We start from the raw sequence: 19,997 nt of genomic DNA, 5'->3' as shown, positions 1-19,997 counted from the left end.
ATGCAGGATGCAGTAAGATGAAAAAACATCTTTTTTATTCTTAATGTATTCGAATATTACCTACTATAAAAATATTGCAGTTGCTCATAGCCTAGCCGTGATAATTTTTGTAAATTTTATATGGTATCATCCGAAAAGTCTCGAAATAGAATTTAAGATTGAAATACACATATAATTTAAACATTTTCAGCAGATTTATATACGTAAAAAGACACAAAAACTTTATTTATTTCCTTTACAAATAGACAAAAATTATCGCTCTATCTCTACATTGATATATTTCCCGCCCAACACCGCCCGTCACCTAAGAGCCCTGTCAAACTGTCAGTTATGACAAGCACTTGGGTACAGGGTGCTCCTGTTTGTATAAAGGTATATTTGAACTTATATATTTATCGATTGCTATGTGTTATAATGTAGCATCCATATGTAAAGTGTCGTCTTCTAGTAAGTAAATAACGTCTTCTACGTGTTGCAGACTGCAGACAGAGGATACCTACCACCTATCTTCTATTATCTTAATACTATTATAAAGGCGAAAGTTTGTATGGATGTATGGATGTATGGATGTTTGTTACTCTTTCACGTAAAAACTACTGAACCGATTACAATGAAATTTAGCACACATATAGAGGGTAACTTGGATTAACACATAGGATAGGTTTTATCCCGGAAATCCCACGGGAACGGGAATTATGCGGGTTTTCCTTTGAAAACGCGGGCGAAGCCGCGGGCGGAAATCTAGTGTATAAATATTAATATTGTAACTGTGACACTTTGTCTATCTCGCATTCACGATAGAATTGTAAATTTCGATTTCAAAATTTGATAAAACCTAAAATGTGTGTGTAAGATGATATATTTTGCCCGCAAATGCCCACATTTGCTACATGTCGTTGTTTTCGTAAATCTTTTGAATGTATTTCATTGAGCTAGGTGCAGTGGCATGCAAGGAAGTCCTAGACTGGGCTTAAATTACGGATATATAAAATTAATATTTCAGCAGCATGAAGCAGCATGCAGCAGCATGAAGCAACTTATTGTTTTTCCACTACATGTTTATCAAGTTATTACCGTATAAAGTAAAGGCTATTTTTGCATTCGTTATGAATAAAAATACATTTATAAACGAAACGGTCAAAGTAAATTGCACAAAATGATATTTAAGTACCTACTGTGAAAAAGTTCTTACAAAGAGGTTTTAATAAATTTAAGAACAGTGATTTTTTCCACTCCAAGAAACTTGCTAAGCTCATTAGCTAAAAACTTTATCAAAGTATTTTTCTTCTAAAATAAGTATTAATAAGCGAAGGTGCTTTTGTTCTGTAAGTATATCAAAAGTTCTGTACAAATTACAAGTATTTAGTTCTCTAAAAAAGTTTTTATAACATTGTTAGCTTTTTGGTGAGGTTAGTGACTCTGTTTCTTACCAAAAATATACAAAAATACTGCTAATTATATAATCTATAATAGTCAGTTTTAATGTGTGAATGTAATGCTTTTCAGGGTTTAATCATGCAGTATTTTGGTATCTCAGTATCTTTCTTTCTTTCTTTTCAGTATCTATCCTAAAATTCAAATTCATCGCAGCCAATTCAACTGATTTGGGTGACATCGGAACATACGCTTACGCTTTTTAATACTCATACTACTAGACAGTAATAGCTTAACCACCACTCAATATACAGAACTAGCGGTCCGCCCCGGCTTCGCCCGTGGTACATATTTCGCAATAAAATGTAGCCTATGTCCTTTCTCAGGTATCAAAATATCTCCATACCAAATTTCATGCAAATTGGTTCAGTAGTTTAGGCGTGATTGAGTAACAGACAGACAGACAGACAGAGTTACTTTCGCATTTATAATATTAGTATGGATATACAGCAAAACGATAAACACACTCAAGATTAGCCGGAAACATGTGTATCGGACGGATATTATTAATTACACCTTAATTACTGCTTAATTGGCGTAATTAATCAGCCCAGACCAATGGGCATTAAATATTGACGCCATGTTTTTCGTTTACCATCGACAGGTACACAAAATATGGGTTCGTTTTCATAGCTACAGATTAAATAAACGCAGTGTGGTTTTATTGTTTTGATAGTGTTTTTTATCTGTGCGGTTGCTGCCGAATGTTTTGCCATTTGTTTTTAATTATTTCGTTACGAATGATAAATCTATACTATATTTTAATATTATAAAGGTGAATAGTTTGTTTGTTTGTTTGAACGCGCTAGGAACTGCTGGTCCGATTAGAAAAATTATTTCGGTGTTAGATAGCCGATTCATCGTGGAAGGCTATATAAAAATATCATCACGCTAAGACGAACAGGAGAAGAGCCATGCGAGTGAAACCGCGGAGCTAGTAATAATATAAGTGTAACGATAACGTATGAAGTTCGATGTATTTTTTGTCTACGTAATAATAAGATTGATGTAAGTATTTGGTATATTCTCCATCGTTGTATTTCCTAATAAGCAGCCAGTTGTAATACCTTCGCATCGGAATCACACTTTTTACTCCTACAAAACAAACCTCAAGATTTCATACCCACAAAATAATGAAACTTGACGCTACACAAAATATGTATGCAAGGTTAATCTCGAGAGAGCTAAAATATTAAACGCTATAAATCACAGCAAGCGATTCTTGAGATAATTCTTCTTGTTATTAAAATAGAAAGCTCTCAGTGATCAATCACGGCTGTCCTCACTCAACACTGTTATTTTTAACGTTTCTCTGTAAATTACGCTGTTGTGTGTCATCTGTTAATAGTTTTATGTGCTACGAACTGTTGAAGTATATTAAAGTAATCTATACATATAATAAATCTGTAGAAGGGTCAATTCTGTACATTGAAAATATTGAAAAAATAAATAGCAGGGGGTGTTACTGGATCGATAGGTACCAAACCCAAATATGTGATTAAAAAATTTTTGTCTGTCTGTCTGTCTGTCTGTCTGTCTGTCTGTCTGTATGTGAAGGCATCACGTAAAAACTAACGGTTCGATTTCGATGAAACTTGGTATAATTATACCTTATTATCCTGGGCATGCATCCTGGGCATCCGTTACCGGCTGTCAAACTGTAAACATCATAATAAAGCAGCTCCCGAGAATATCTTAGTTAAAGTTATTTTCACTGTTTTGGCGATATAAAAACAACACGAAATATAAATATAAGTGATGTTAAAAGTAAGGAAGTGGTGATTTCACGTAATTCTGGACTATTTAATTAAATATCGGCAAGTAATATTACTATTTTGCTAGAAATTATCTACCCTCAAAACTAGAAATTAGTCATTGTCAAAACATCAATTGACAGATGACAGTGTCATTCATATAACTGATACCAACATAAAGGAAAGAAGAAGAAGGTTGCCATTTGCTAAAAAGAAGACCAACATAAAGGAAATAAAACTGCTATTCATTACGTTCCATTATAGTCAAATATTAATTTAAAATATGGATGATCAGTTTCAACTTTTATTTGAATCATTAAAAATTGAAACGCAAAAACAAACCATTGAAATACAAACATCTGTAACTAACAAGGTAATGGAAATATTGGATGTAAAACTAAAGCCTATCATCGAAGAAAATAAGATCTTAAAAACAAAATTAGAAAACCTCGAGAAAGATATGGAAAGCTTGAAAAGATCAAAGAAGCAGAAAAACTTAATATTTTTTGGCTTAAAAGAAGACGAAAATTCGAACATAGAATTACTTGAAAAAGTGAAGAAAGTTATTAAAACAGACCTAGGCATTGATTTCGATGAACGAGAGGTAAATAATGTCTTTAGAATTGGAAAGAAAAAACCAATTGATAAACCGAGACCTACCCTAGTTTCCTTTGTAAATGAATGGAAAAAAAATGTTATTATGAAATTAAAGAAAAATTTTAAAGATGTTTACATCACAGAAGACTATACTAAAGAAGTTCTAGAAAAAAGAAAATTGCTGCTGCCACAACTGATAGAAGAGAGGAGTAAAGGAAACATTGCATACCTTAAATATGACAAAATAATCATAAAAGGGAAAAGTGTTATAAACAGTAATAAAAATGATAATCGACAAAAAAGAAAAACATCAACGTCCCCTGAAACAAACCCACCAAGAAAACAACAAACTTTAATGCAACCGAACAATAAAATATTAAATGCTTATGATTTATTGAGGACAAGACGCAACTCCCTCCCATCCATCACCACAGATAACAAACAATAGCAACTAAATGTCGGTAAACGGAAAATACAACATTCATTTAATAAAAATAACAATGTAAAAACAAATCATAACACTCCCCCAAGCCGACCGGTCCTCGTGGGGGAAAATGACCACGACCCTCTAAAGGTTAAAAATAATGCCAACATACAAATAAACACCAACACATGTAGTCAAGTCAAGAAAACAAATGATATTTATATAGCAACTTTGAACTGTCGATCTCTAAGAACACCTGAAAAACTCCAAGAATTAGAAATAGCATTGGAAGATATAAAATGGGATATAATAGGAATAAGCGAAATGAGAAGGTTTGGAGAACAAATTGAAGATCGTGGAAAGTATATATTACAGTATAAAGGAGAGACTCCAGGGCTTTATGGAGTCGGATTCATGGTCAGAAAGAATTTAGTAAACAGCATAATAGAACTAAGAGGAATATCAGAGCGTATCTCAATTCTTAACATAAAACTAAACGAGGAAAACTGGTCCATTATCCAAGCATATTCTCCAACCGAATCGGACAAAAAGGAAGATTTAATAAAAACTGATAAATTCTATGAAGAACTCCAGAACACCATCGAAACATCACATAAAAATCTGATAGTGATGGGTGACTTTAATGGCCAAATCGGAACACAAAATAGGGGCGAAGAATATTCCATAGGAAACTTTGGTTTTGGCACTAGAAGCAAGAACGGTACAAGGTTGGTAAACTTTTCACTAGAAAACAAATTAAGTGTTCTAAACAGCTTTTATAAAACGAAATTGACAAAGAAGTGGACATGGATCTCACCTAACGGCCTTCATAAAAACGAAATAGACTTTATTATGTCCAATAATAGAAAAGCTTTCAAAGACCTATCGATCATAAAAAATTTAAATTTTAACACCGATCATAGAATGGTACGGGCTATAATGGCAGGCACATATCCCAAGAAAACAAGGCAATTTCATAATAAATATGCAGTTGTTCAGTATACTGGCGACACAGAATTATTGCTAAAAAATCTTAAAACATCATTACAGACAAAAGAACATTTACCTATAGAAGAAAAATGTAACATGCTACTACACAAACTAAAAACTGTAACTAAGAAAACAAATACAAACACCAAGAAAGAAATCTCATTTGAAAGTAAGGCACTACTACAAAAACGCAAGGAACTACTACAAGATAGAAAATCAAAGGAAAACCGAAAAAAAATATCTGAATTAAGTAAAATGATAAATGAAAAATTACGCAAAGAAAGAAAGACAAAACGAACCAATACAATGAAGAATTTTATAGAAAAAACAGGAGGAATAAAAAAGGCAATAAAAGAACTAAATTGCAAAAAGGAATGGATAACAAGTATGAAAAAGAAAGACGGTAAAACTACAGAAAAGAGATCGGAGATACTAAAAGCTGCTACAGACTTTTACCAGAACCTATACCAAAGCCAAAAAAATAGACAAAGTGTAAAAGAAAATGACACATTAACTGATGAAGAGGAAGTGCCTGAAATACTTACAGAAGAAACCATAAAATCGATACATACACAGAAAAACGATAAAGCTCCCGGATCAGATCTCGTTACAAATGAACTACTGAAAATAACATTACCAGTGATTGCTCCGAAGCTTACAGATATATTTAACGAAATTATCATAACAGAAAATATTCCCGAGGATTGGACAAAATCAACTATTATATTACTACACAAAAAGGGCGATAAAGGAGATATATCAAATTACAGGCCCGTTAGCTTAATGTCGAATGTCTATAAGGTTTTTTCAAAAATCATATTATCAAGAATTACAAACACCCTTGAAGAAAATCAGCCGAAAGAACAGGCTGGCTTTCGTCGAAATTTTTCCACTATAGACCACATTCACACCCTTAGACAAATATTGCAAAAATATAAAGAATATAACAAGACTTACTATCTAGGGTTTGTTGATTTTAATAAAGCATTTGACACGCTAGAACACGACTTTATATGGATGGCACTAAAAACGCAGGGCGTACAACCAAAATACTTACGAATTCTCCAAAACGTATACACCAAGAGCACAGCGCAAGTTAAGCTTGAAACTATTGGCCAAGAATTTCCCATCAGAAGAGGCGTACGCCAAGGAGACCCTATTTCTCCTAAATTATTCTCAGCAGTCTTAGAAACAATATTTAGGAAAATGGATTGGAAGAATCAAGGATTAAAAATAAACGGCGAATACCTGAGCCACTTACGTTTTGCAGATGACATAATTATTTTCTCGGAAAGCCCAAAGACATTACAAGCAATGCTGCAACAATTAGCTGAAGAAAGTGCAAACGCAGGCCTAACGATGAATTTAATGAAAACTAAAATTATGTCAAATTCTACACAAAATGATACCATAACATTAGACGGAGTGGGAATAGAATATGTACATGAGTACGTTTACTTAGGACAACTAATATCTACCGAAGACTGCATGAAAAAGGAAATAGAAAGAAGAATAGCTAACACCTGGAAAAGATACTGGTCGCTAAGCGAAGTTATGAAGAACAAAGACATGCCAATGAAAGAAAAAAGAAAGGTATTTAATATGTGTATTTTACCATGTTTGCTATACGGGTGCCAAACATGGGCATTGACAGAACAACTGGCAAACAAAATAAAAGTTTGTCAAAATGGAATTGAGCGAAGTACAATAGGGGTTAAGAGAAAAGATCGAGAAAAACTAAAAGACATTAAAAGTAAAACTAAATTCAAGAATGCATATATAACATACAAACAACTAAAGTGGAGATGGACAGGCCATATGATAAGAGAGAAGAAGGATAAATGGACTAGGCAAATAACAGAATGGTACCCGATAGACTGCAAAAGGAACAGAGGAAGACAACTTACAAGGTGGGAAGATGGTATTCGAAAAATAGCAGGTCCAATGTGGACTCGAAAGGCTAGGGACAGAACAGAATGGCGATCTTTAGAGGAGGCCTTTGTCGGAAGACAAGTTGAGGAGTAACTACCGTTTGCCGAACTGAAATCACTTAAATATAAATTAAATTGTTGAGTTTATAAAGTATAATTAGTTAGTAAATGTTAGTAGTAATTAGTTCTGAGGCATACTTAGAAAAGTTTTGTAATTTAAATTAAGATCAACAATAAAGGCTTTTATTTTTTTTTTTTATTATTATTATTTTATATCCTGGGCATAAAATAGGATACTTTTTATCCCGGAAAAATACGTAGAAATAAATAAATCTTAATTTTTCCGCGCGGACGGAGTCGCGGGCGGAAGCTAGTCAAAAATGAGTTCTTAATATGATTACGGCTTATAATAGGAACAATTTACGCAATTTATTTACTCAATCGCATGGTTGTGTGGTTACATAACATTTGGAACTTCCCTGTTAAGTCAAAATTAACCTGTGGTAGGGAAATTCCCCAATCCATACTAATATTATAAATGCGAAAGTAACTCTGTCTGTCTGTTACTCAATCACGCCTTACCTAACTACTGAACCAATTTGCATGAAATTTGGTATAGAGATATTTTGATACCCGAGAAAGGAAATAGGCTACCTACTTTTTATCCCGGGACGTAGGAAAGGTTTTATCCCGGAAATCCCACGGGAACGGGAACTATGCGGATTTTTCTTTGACTGCGCGGGCGAAGCCGCGGGCGGAAAGCTAGTAATATCTAAAGCTTATAAGATTAGAAGCAAAGACATGAAATTATATTAAAGTCAGTGTATAATTTAAACATCTGAATTAAGTTTATTGATGCAGTTCTATGCTATGTCAGAAAACATATAGCTGGTTATTAAGTGTGTTAACAATATTGCTCTTAAAAATGTTTGTCAAGTATCCAATACTTATCTCATTAAAGTTTCACAAAGATAACAATCGTCCCTCTAAAACACATAGCTCGATTAAATATATTATTACCAACACATACACAATTTCACTCAGTAATTTAATCAATAATACACACCTTTTAGCACATCAAAGAGTCACTAAAAGTTTTTCCAAGAATTAAAACATCCCTCCTAATCCCTTATACCAACTAACAGTTTACTTACGAGTTAGGTAATAGGGGATATACACAAACAGTATAGGGTACAGTGGGGTAAGGTTCTGGAGATTAATATTTTCAGTTTATCATTCACCTGTCAACTTAGCTAGTGCATTACTACATTATATTGATGTACGTTGTGTGACTGCGACCTTGAAGAGATAAGTTAGGTGCTGTGAAATTTGATTGCGAATCGATTTTGTATACTAAATTCTATCCAACTAGGTATTTTCTATTTAATTAATAACATTAGATTTGAATATAGTTAAACATAGTCAAACATTTATTAATTGTTTTCTATCAACTTTGATCGAAAACCTTAAATATTCGGAGCAAATTTAGTACCAATTTAGTTTCTGTTTTCTTATTAATTTTTCATAATTCGACCATCATCCCTGTATAATATTTAAAATTAATTATACCAAGGTTAAAACTCCCTAAAGAATTCAAACAGTGCATATTAATATTCGTTATAATTAAGCATTAACATTGGCAACATATTCTAATAGACCTCTCCCCTATTCCCGCTAATAGAAAGAAACCCCTATGAGCGAATAAGACACCAATTTGCACTTTTACAAAACATGTAATTTTTATTCCCCTGGCCTATGACGTCATATCAGCCAGGGGATTGGTTGAAATGATGCCACGTGGTCGCCACGCGCCGCGTTTTTGGCAAATTAGCTGGGGTTCTATTGAATTCTAAATTTAAAAGTCTAAAATTCTGAATTCGAAATTAAGTATGTAATATATTTCATTGGTTACTGGTTGACTACTCAGATTTTTTTTTAGACTTGAATTTAGGTATAATTATATCATCAAAGTAATTCCTGTTTGGTATACGGCTAGTAAAACGCAATATTTATTGTAGAGACCAATATGAAATGAGATAATTAAACTTTCTCGATCGAATTATTGCATAATTCAACGATTAGAGAAATTACTAATTTGGAATTATCCCTTTCTCTATAATTGAGTATAAATTCGAATCAATATAATTATTCCCATACTCTCAAAATGACGTTCACATATAAAAAAAAACATACATGAGTCACCTTCTAAGCCACCCTCACAATACATACTGAAGTACTCGTTAAACTAAATAGGTACTAAGGGCTGGTACAATAGAAACTAATCCAATGTCCCTTGTATGGACAGCTGCGTAAATTATTAAATTCAATAAATCTCATAAAAAAAGCCGATTTATTTCCTAAAATAATTATTGAGAACATATGATTTCAACTTACGTATAAGGTTAGTTTTTATAAAAAAAGCTTAACAAAGACAAACAAACATATTTCACATTTATACTATTTTCTATTATCTATATTATATTATATTATCTATATCTATATATATGTAAAATGATGACGTCAGAATATTGTTTGATTTCGATCTATTCAGCTATATTTTACGTTGTAGAGATCCAACTGTCCAAGGGATGATGAAAAAGGGTGCAAACTGCAAAGCTACTTAGATATTGAATAAATATTATACGATGATCACAAGCTATAAAAATACACTTTTATAAGATAAGCTCATGAATTTATTGTATTGTCACCGATCCTTGATAGGTAAGTATAAATCTTTTCCTTTAATGTGGGTCAAAATCAATTCTACAGGATTCGTTTAGAAACAAACATACTTAGGTATAAAGAGGTGAAGCTTATAAAAGCTTGTTCAAAACAGTAAATGTCGGTTTTCAGTATTAAAGTTTGTCACGGAAAAAATAAAGAAAAAATATTTTGCAAGCAGAAGTCGCGGGTATAAGCTAGCTACAAGTTTGATTTACAAAAGCCGACACCCCCTTTATAAAAATGAGTCACCCTGCGGGGATTAAACGCAGATTCTCTTTTCTATAAATAATGAAATAAGCAATTATGTTTCTATATCATAATCGTCTTAATGTAATGCAATAAGGTTTAGAATTGGATAACTTAGTGATGCAATGCGAAACTATGACTGTACAACTACTGTACATAAGAATGTACAGTAGGTATACTATATATAATAATTGAATAAAATAAGTGAATAGTTACTTAGTTTTTCTACGTATTAGATACCAAATAATTTAATATTTAGCCCTTAAAAAACAGGACTTGCTTTACATAATGTTAAAATTATACTATTCGTGTACCTACAGGAAAGTATTCTTTACATCACTATACGAAGCCATAACTGTCTTAGGAGTTATAATATCTTCAAATGTTATTGGATTAACCTGATTTCTGTATTGTCATTGTTCACCTACTTCCAATCTTGGTTAAGAGCGCGTATAAAGCCAGATAATTCTACGATTAAGCCTCGCCCATTACGCGCCATGCCGCGCGCCCTCACAATACCCTCATACACCCGGCTCATCCAACGTACGTAAAGTTCATCGCACGCTAAATTATACACAATATTCTTCGCTCGTTCAACGCGTATTTTCGGTAGTTAGTAGGTATGTTGTCTAAAATAATTGTATAAAACAGTGAAGTTGAAATCATCACAAATTATGTAATATGTCTTTTTGTTATTATATGTTTATAATTATTAATGATAATCTATACATATTATAAAACAGTAAAAAAACTGTCTGTATGTAATATATAAAAAAAAACAATATTAGGGAAACAGTATAGAGCACGAATCCGTAAAAAAAGTCTGTCGAAATAGCGAGTATAGATACTATTTTTAAATAAACATACGCAGTCGACGACACACATTCCTCCAGAACTTTATTTTGATTAATTTGGTTATAGTCCATTGAATGAGTCCCTCCAAGGGGGGTCTAGAGTGCGTGAGTTAGTAACGTAAGATGTTTCTTCGGAAACATGTCAAGAGTCCCTAGGTAATAAACATACTAAAACCCCGGGCCACTAGGAGGAGCCCCGGAGTGGGGGGAGGGGGGAAATGGGTCCATTTTTTCATTTTTCGCTTAAATCTCAAAAACGGTACATGTTAGAGAAAAACTTTCAAGGAAAAATTGAAAGGCCATAAAATTATCTACAAGTTGTACCTGAATCATTTTTTCCTATATCCTACCGTTTCTGAGTTATACGCAGTAAAACATGATTTTGGCTCAAACAATTTCAACATCAATCGATCAAAAAATATTTCTTTCTTCCAAAAAACTCAAATGTGCAACTTGTGACCAGTACTGATAGATTGCTCTTAATTAGTTCTATAATTGGTAAAATAAACACATTCCTCCATGGAAGCCTTTAGGAGGAATCGATTGTCAAAATATTATATTAGGGCAGTTTGAGTTACTGAACTTGATCTTTTTATTTTTTTCTTCCAAAAAACTCAAAAGTGCAACTTGTGACCGGTACAGATAGATTGCTCATAATTAGGTCTATCATTGCTAAAAATACCAGATTCCACCACGGAGGCGTTTACGGGGAATTGAATTTTATCAGGGTAGTTACGATACATGAACTTTTTTTTTTTTTTTCTTCCAAAAAGCTCAAAAGTGCAACTTGTGACCGGTACAGATAGATTGCTCATAATTAGGTCTATCATTGATAAAAATACCAGATTCCACCATGGAGGCGTTTACGGGGAATTGAATTTTATTAGGGTAGTTAGTTAAAAAGTTCATGTATCGTAACTACCCTAATAAAATTCAATTCCCCGTAAACGCCTCCGTGTTGGAATCTGGTATTTTTATCAATGATAGACCCAATTATGAGCAATCTATCTGTACCGGTCACAAGTTGCACTTATGAGTTTTTTGGAAGAAAAAAATAAAAAGATCAAGTTCAGTAACTCAAACTACCATAATATAATATTTTGACAATCGATTCCTCCTAAAGGCTTCCATGGAGGAATGTGTTTATTTTACCAATTATAGACCTAATTAAGAGCAATCTATCAGTACTGGTCACAAGTTGCACTTTTGAGTTTTTTGGAAGAAAGAAATATTTTTTGATCGATTGATGTGGAAATTGTTTGAGCCAAAATCATGTTTTACTACGTATAACTCAGAAACGGTAGGATATAGGAAAAAATGATTCAGGTACAACTTGTAGATAATTTTATGGCCTTTCAACTTTTCCTTGAAAGTTTTTCTCTAACATGTACCGTTTTTGAGATTTAAGCGAAAAATGAAAAAATGGACCCATTTTCCCCCTCCCCCCACTCCGGGGCTCCTCCTAGTGGCCCGGGGTTTTAGTATGTTTATTACCTAGGGACTCTTGACATGTTTCCGAAGAAACATCTTACGTTACTAACTCACGCACTCTAGAACTTTTTATTCAATGGACTATTAGATTGTACGACATTTTTCGACTCAGCAATTATTCTAAAAATAAAAATAAAAATTATCCTTTATTTATTACAAAGTTTATATATTATATTACAAAGTTCTTCGAAATTTACGTATTATTTTATCGAGAGCTGGTAACTTTAGCAGGTACCTTTCTGGAGTATTTTTTTCTGCGTGGCAATAGTCAGTAGACACAGGTAGAGAGTGAGGGTCCACATTTTCCAAATTTAAAATTGTTCTGTGAAATTAGTAAATTACTTTCAAACAGGGTCAATTAAACAAATATAAATTATTCAAAGTCAAAATAGCGAGTATAGATAGTATTTTTAAATAAACATACACAGTCGTAGATACACATTCCTCCAGAACTTTGTTTTTATCAAATTCGTTAGATTGTACAATATTTTTCGACTCTGCAATTATTCTGAAAATAAAAATAAATATTATCCTTGATTAATAAAAAAATAAAATATTATTTGAAAACTAGTTATTATTTTGTTCATATTAACAAATTTCTTCGGAATTTCTTCGAAATTTGTTGTATTATTTTATCGAGAGACGACTAAAAACATGTGATTCAACACTAGCTGATGCCCGCGACTTCGTTCGCGTGAACTTTAGACGTGAACAACTAGGAGAATTTATTTAGAGTAGGTGTAATTTATATATAATGGTATAGTTTGTTTGAGCTTCTAGGGTATGTTCCAGACCTTCGAATTTTTTAATTAAAATACCCATTAGACTGAACATTTTTTTTAAGACTTCATTCCTATAAATGTGTAGCTGGGCTCTTATGGGTCTATATCAGATGTTCCAGATCTTTGATTTTTTTTAATCAACAGAAAATTTCCATCAGACGCAACAATTTTTGTTGACGTCACTCCTATAAATGTTAGAGTGTGATCTCAGGGTCCCTCATCATACATTCTAGATCTTCGAATTTGCATATTTATATTGCCCAGATAATACCTACACAACAAAATAACTTTCATTCAAAGCCGTCCAATAGTTCCGGAGATTGGCGTGTACAAACAAACAGACACATAGAGTTTTTTTAGGATTTACGGGAACAAACCTATCCAATGTCCTTTCTCAGGTCTCAAGCTATCTCTGTATCAAAGTTAGAGCTTAGAGAGCCAGACAGACATACAGACAAACAGACAAAAATTCTATAAACTATGTACCTATATTTTTGGCTCCTATATCGATTGAAAATCACGCCCCAAGTACGTAGGTATCCGTAAAAATATTCAATGTACAGTTTTGACTTTCGTACAATTTTTTTTTATACCTATGTGATTGTAATATTATTATCTAATACAGATTGTAAATATATATAATGTGTAGTTACTATTCACAACCTGTATTGGTTATTTACTGGATCAAACATAGGAATCTACCTATAGTAATACTATAATATATATATATAATAATATTATAAAACATTCCCGATTTGATTGATTGCATTTGCAAGGCGACCGTAGGAATTAGGTACCTACATAACTAAGTATAAAAAGTGTATTTGTAAATTGTAGGTACCCACTATGAATGTAGGTATCTATAAATATCGTCGCATGAATACTCAACTCGCGGAAACGAATTTACAGAATTTACACAAATAATAATATCCAAACTCGCCTGGATAAACTTTCTCAAATGAATCTATAGTTTAGGTGGTCTGTTGCGGTTCTGCATCAGGTGTTTCAGTTTTAAAAATAAATTATTATTTTATATTTCCCGGATAATATAATAGTACCTACACAACAAAATAACTTTCATTCAAATCCCTCCAGTAGTTCCGGAGATTAGCGTGTACAAACAAACAGACAAACACAGACAGTTTTTTTTATTTACGGGATAAAACTCATCCTATGACCTTTCTCAGGTCTCAAGCTATATCTGCACCAAAATTAGAGCCCAGACATACATACAGACAGACATACAAAAATTCTAAAAACTATATTTATGTATAGATATGTACTACATATTACTATGTAATACAGATTATGAATATATTATATATATACATATACATATTATGTATATTATAAAAAAATACCTATTCAATGTAAGTACAGTTTTGACTTTCGTACTGTTGTTTACCATTTTCAACAAATCAATATTCGGCGTAATTATAAAACACGGCGCAGCAATTTTAGCGTGGTCTACTCGTCTCAACGGAGCGATAGCGTCTGATGTATGAAATAGAATTATGTTTTTAGCTCCCGGAACGTGCGATGGAAGATGATTTCTTGCGTAATTAAAAATATAGTAAGCGCCAAAAGTGTTTTATCGTGATTAAACCAAAACTAAAAGTAATTACACAAAATGCTCTGACAAATATCTTGCAAATGTTTTAATATAATTGTTTATGAAAAAAAAATCATAATAAGTATTACCATGTCCAGTAAAAAACGTAAAAGTGTGAAATTTAGAGGTAACTTCGTGAATTTTTTCTATCGAGTCAATTTCAATATTTTATGTTTTTGATCTGACAATATAATCGAAAATATCATCAAGTTTTACATATATTTTATTTTTTATATTTGGTCTTGAATATTACACGTATCAACTAAAAGTTGATTGGTGATTTGACTTTATACGCGCCCTTAACTAATTTCCCGAACTCTATACTATTTTTTTCTTTTATTTATTATTTCTATTTGTGTTGGTATTAGTATTTATTTATGAACCATTTTCACATTGTAACTATTCTTTATATCATTTTTATTTATTATGCGAACATAAGTTTACAAGTATTTCTTAATTGTTTTAATTTAAGTTTTAAAACAAAATTAGTCACGATACATTCATTTCCATAGACCTAGTTAAGAATTGGGTATTTATAGGTATAAATCGATAGAATTCATTAAATTATAACCTATCTCTAACTTAAACAAACATTAAATACACATTTTATTTTCCTAAATATAAGTAACTTGTATTTTATACACATTTCACTTATTTCCCTATAAATTTACTTCTATTCCCTTCCATTTATCTTGCAATACAATTATTCGTAACACAATCAACGGTTGTGGTTTCTTTAACTCGGGTTTCATCAAAGCTTATGATATTTGCTTCAATGAACATGTTTATGGGCCAATAGCCTCTACGTACCAATTTACAATTTCAACCGATATAAATGATAATTGGTGAAATGTAGTACCTATATCTGTATATCACTACATAGTATAAAACAAAGTCACTTTCTCTGTCCCTATATCCCTATGTATGCTTAAATCTTTAAAACTACGCAACGGATTTTGATGCGGTTTTTTTTAATAGATAGAGTGATTCAAGAGGAAGGTTTATATGTATAATAACACCCATTAAATAGTGGAGAAGTACTGTTATTTTTGAGGTTTCTAATGTGATGTCGTAAAAAATTACATTTTTTCCGCATAAATTGCAAACGCAGGCTGAACCCTACGAGTTTTATAATAATGTACTAAGTATTATACAAATTGAAAAGGTCTACAGAAAAGTCCGCGATGGTATATGTCTATCTCTTATGGATAACCCACAATAACTTTTTTTTGACATTTACTTTTTACAACAAATAATGGCTAATTTTCGAAGCGATTTTAACCAATACAGCATTAACCTTAACCAATTAAATACCTTGAATACATTGTTCATTTAATATAGATCTATATGGCCCTTTACACCGTATGATTTAAGTGAATATTTTCGAAGATATTACAGATTTAAAAATTGCGGGATGTAGCATTTGCGGCGGTACCGGCGGAAGCCGGATTGGGCCGCTATATTTTTATATACAACGTTCACAGTTTTTCTGTAGTGTATTTAGTATCAGCATTGCACCCGTGCGAAGCCGGGGCGGGTCGCTAGTGATAAATAATCGGCGAAATGTAGTTTATTTGAGCTAAAATAACAGATGTATAGGATTTCGTACTAATTAGAGGTATTTAATTAAATATATGGCTTTGTAATGCTGTTATTAAGGTGATGAATTAATTTTTCTAACATTTACGGCCCTTTTCAAACCTTCGTAATTTTTATATTATTAAAGTTGTCGTGATGAAAATCCTTGACAAGAAAGTTCAATAGTTACACAATACGTCTACCGTTTTAGAAACACGATTCCATGATATTTTCTCGATAGAAAAAAAATACAAAGTTATCATTGTTATTTTTTTTTAATCTCTGGCATCTTCAAAATAACAAACGTAAAGTTACGACTTTTTGGGTATTAACTATAAAATATACAACCTATACGTCTACCGTGTTATAATTTTGAAATATGCGATGGTTTTGAAATAAACAAGAAATACTTGAAATTAGCGCGCGACCAGCCAATATAGCGAGAGCCGCCCTGTACCTTCCTACCCCGATCGCTGCACGAGTCATTCCCGCTACGGCCGTCACACGGGGAACTTGTGTCGCTCGCGCAATCGTAAAAAAGGGTGACAACACGATAAGACAAAATGAGACAAATGGGGACAATAAAGAAAATAAGAAGAAGAAACATAAAGGTTGGAGGAAAAAGAATGCTTACAATTGGAACAAATTAATGAAGTAAGTTGGTTTTATTTTAAATTTGATGATAATTGTATTATAGACGATGTTTGATATGTACCCCTGTTTTAAGTACATAACGAATGTGTAAGATTTTTTCATTTATAGCATAAATAATCTGTTCAGAAATCCGGAATCCAGAAGGAAAATAAACCCACTGATTGTTCACAATGTGAATCCACTCCTTCGTAAGTACCTTTATTCAGTCAAAAATGTATGTTATCAAAGCTCTACTGGTTTTATCGCATGATTCCATTTTTAGCAAAAAGCAACAAAGTGCAAAGAAATAAAAAATCATGGTGAACTTAGTGGAAGTATGGCGGACATAATATGGAACAGGAGCTCATTGGAGTAGTATTATATTTAAAAAAAATACGAAATAATTTCAAGAATTACATTTCTTAGAAGGTGGTAGATAAGTATGTTGTATAAAGAATTTGATGTTGATATTTATTTCATTTATACTTACTACACCTGTGCGGGAAATTGCTTAGTAATAAAACAGGTTTATATTCATATTTACATAGTAATGTGAGTTTTCATTTCGAAAAATTTTGTGTAAGTATATTAAATTGAGTTCCTGGGTGATCTGGAAACACAATTGGGCCCGGAAGATGGCGCTGCAGTCACTCCTCCTAATGACATGAACCGATTTGGATGAATATTTGTGTGCACATTTCATTTTTGTGGGATGATTGGTTGATTCGCTTTCACATTAGCTAATATTATGTATTTTTGTTGTTAGAAAGTAAACTTAATTTAATGTTTATAATACATTATTATTGGTATAAATAAGCCAGTGTTCGTCTCACATTGCTGTACCTGCCTACCTACCCTACCAGGGCCTAACTTTGTTCTGGCTATTTTATTTTGATTATTTGTAATGAATAATTACAATTATAATAGAGTGCAAAAAATAAATACATGCGTCAATATATTTTGTGTTTTTTTTAAACAATTTTTTTATTTAAAAAAATATCATGCCGACCGCGGCTTTGCCCGCGTGGAATTAGATTATATCGTGAATCCTGTCTTATCCCACAGAAGTGTTCAGTTCGGATAAAAAGTATCCTATGTGTAAATCCAGGCAATTAGCTATATTTTATCAAAATTGGTAATGTAGTCTTGACGTGATTAAGTAACAACTAACAAAAAATATACAAATTAACATCCAAAGTTTCGCATCAGTTTTACTGTATTAGTGATATCTTCCACTCTTGACTTTGACTGAGAAGAATTAGGGTTTATAACTTCTTTCAGAAATATTACCTTTCATTTCTGGGCATGACGTAATATCTACGTCAGCATCAAATTCTATCTAAATCCATTCAGTAGTCCGCGTTATTGAGTACCATTTCTTTTTTTCAGAGTAACAATATTTTTTGTTATTTTAAAGATTATTTATAACCTGTATTATTTTGTAATAAAGTAAACATTACGAAATAATAATAATTATTAATAATGTCTGAGTAGTTGTTAAAAAGAATATTATTTGTTTATAAGCAAGAAAATAAAACCAATAAATCAACAATTAAATATATGTATAAGAATATTATAACTGTATGACGACTCCATACATGTTTGTCCCGAGTCGGCCAGCGGCAGCGCGGCGAGTTTGCAAGAATGACTTCGCGCACACCCGCGTTCGCGATAGCGAGCTATTAGACTCCGCCCGCCAAGCAGTAGATTTTTTTTTGTGTATCGTCTTAAGCTGATGTTTCGGACAATAAATTGGCTTTGACATTTTGTATGAATTGTTTAAAATTTGATGTAACGTATTGAAATAGTACGAAACACAAATAACTATCTCTTGTTTCATGGTAAACATTTAAAATGGCAATAATGTAAATAATTCAAGTAACCAAGTTGAACCTACGTAACCGCGGAAATTTGACCCTCAGAATTTAATTAATCCTGCCGTACCATTTCTGGCACAAATTCATTAGATACTTGATAGTTTAATGTGATTTAATACCTTATACTATAAACCCTTTGCATTGACTTTTGGCATAGATATTCCTGCACTACATACAGATACACAGACGAAGTAATTTCTAAATATATATACATCATCGAAAATATACTTATAAATTTTAATCGTTTCGCTAAGATTAAATATTATATATTATTTGAAGCTATAATAAGCGGTAAAGTACCAAGTAGTCGTTATTTTGGGCCTACCTACTTATCTATACTAATATTATAAAGCCGAAGAGTTTGTTTGTTTGTTTGTTTGTTTGTTTGAACGCGCTAATCTCGGGAACTACTGGTCCGATTTGAAAAATTCTTTCGGTGTTAGATAGCCCATTTGTCGAGGAAGGTTAAAGGCTATATATCATCACGCTACGACCAACAGGAGTTGAGCCACGGGGGTGAAACCGCGCGGAGCAGCTAGTGATAGATAAGATATACAACATATTAAATACTAGCTGTGCCCGCAGTTTTATCCGCATTGCGCCGCTACTCTAGGTCTTAACGGGATGATATATTTTAGCCTTCCTCGATAAATGAGCTATCTAACACTGAAATAATATCTCAAATCAGACCTGTAGTTCCTGAGATTAATGCGTTCAATCGAAGTCTTTCACTTAATTATATTTGTAATAGATATCGCGCTAAAAAAATGGAAACACGATTCCTTCTAGAATTTTCCATCGAACCCCATTGTAACCCGAAACCAAAACATGCCCACACTCTCACATCACTTATTCACTGAAGCTTAGAATAAAATCCCTAAGTAGAATAGCAAAGGTCTTAGGACACTATTTACTAAGATAGAACCGCTGAGGGTTATAATCCCAAAGGAATCAGTACGGACAGCAAAATAAGCTCGTAAATTTTTACTTATACGACTGTCGAAGACATTAATGTTAGAAGTGAAATATTGTTCATATTTCTTTTGTTACCTTCGTTTGGTAAATATGAG

The 19,997-nt window shown here is 32.5% G+C and overlaps 2 protein-coding genes across 5 annotated transcripts in view; one reads left to right on the top strand and one right to left on the bottom strand.

Moving 5' to 3' along the window:
- Window positions 1–19,997, bottom strand: part of LOC149905637 (uncharacterized) — a 349,280-nt gene that overhangs the window by 118,407 nt on the left and 210,876 nt on the right. The window lies entirely within an intron of this gene.
- Window positions 3,565–18,778, top strand: LOC149905643 (uncharacterized). The gene is made up of 6 exons (XM_090105258.1): window positions 3,565–4,232; window positions 4,317–4,937; window positions 5,133–7,220; window positions 16,838–17,071; window positions 17,198–17,259; window positions 17,334–18,778. Exons 1-6 carry the CDS (start codon window positions 3,565–3,567, stop codon window positions 17,372–17,374), a joined length of 3,714 nt encoding a protein of 1,237 aa, XP_089961384.1. The 3' UTR covers window positions 17,375–18,778.

Source organism: Colias eurytheme, chromosome 9, assembly GCF_061535395.1.
Source record: "Colias eurytheme isolate Ceu_HAF_F1 chromosome 9, ilColEury1 Martin Lab GWU primary, whole genome shotgun sequence".
Classification (NCBI taxonomy): Eukaryota; Metazoa; Arthropoda; class Insecta; order Lepidoptera; family Pieridae; genus Colias; species Colias eurytheme.
This window is presented reverse-complemented; position numbering and strand designations above follow the sequence as displayed.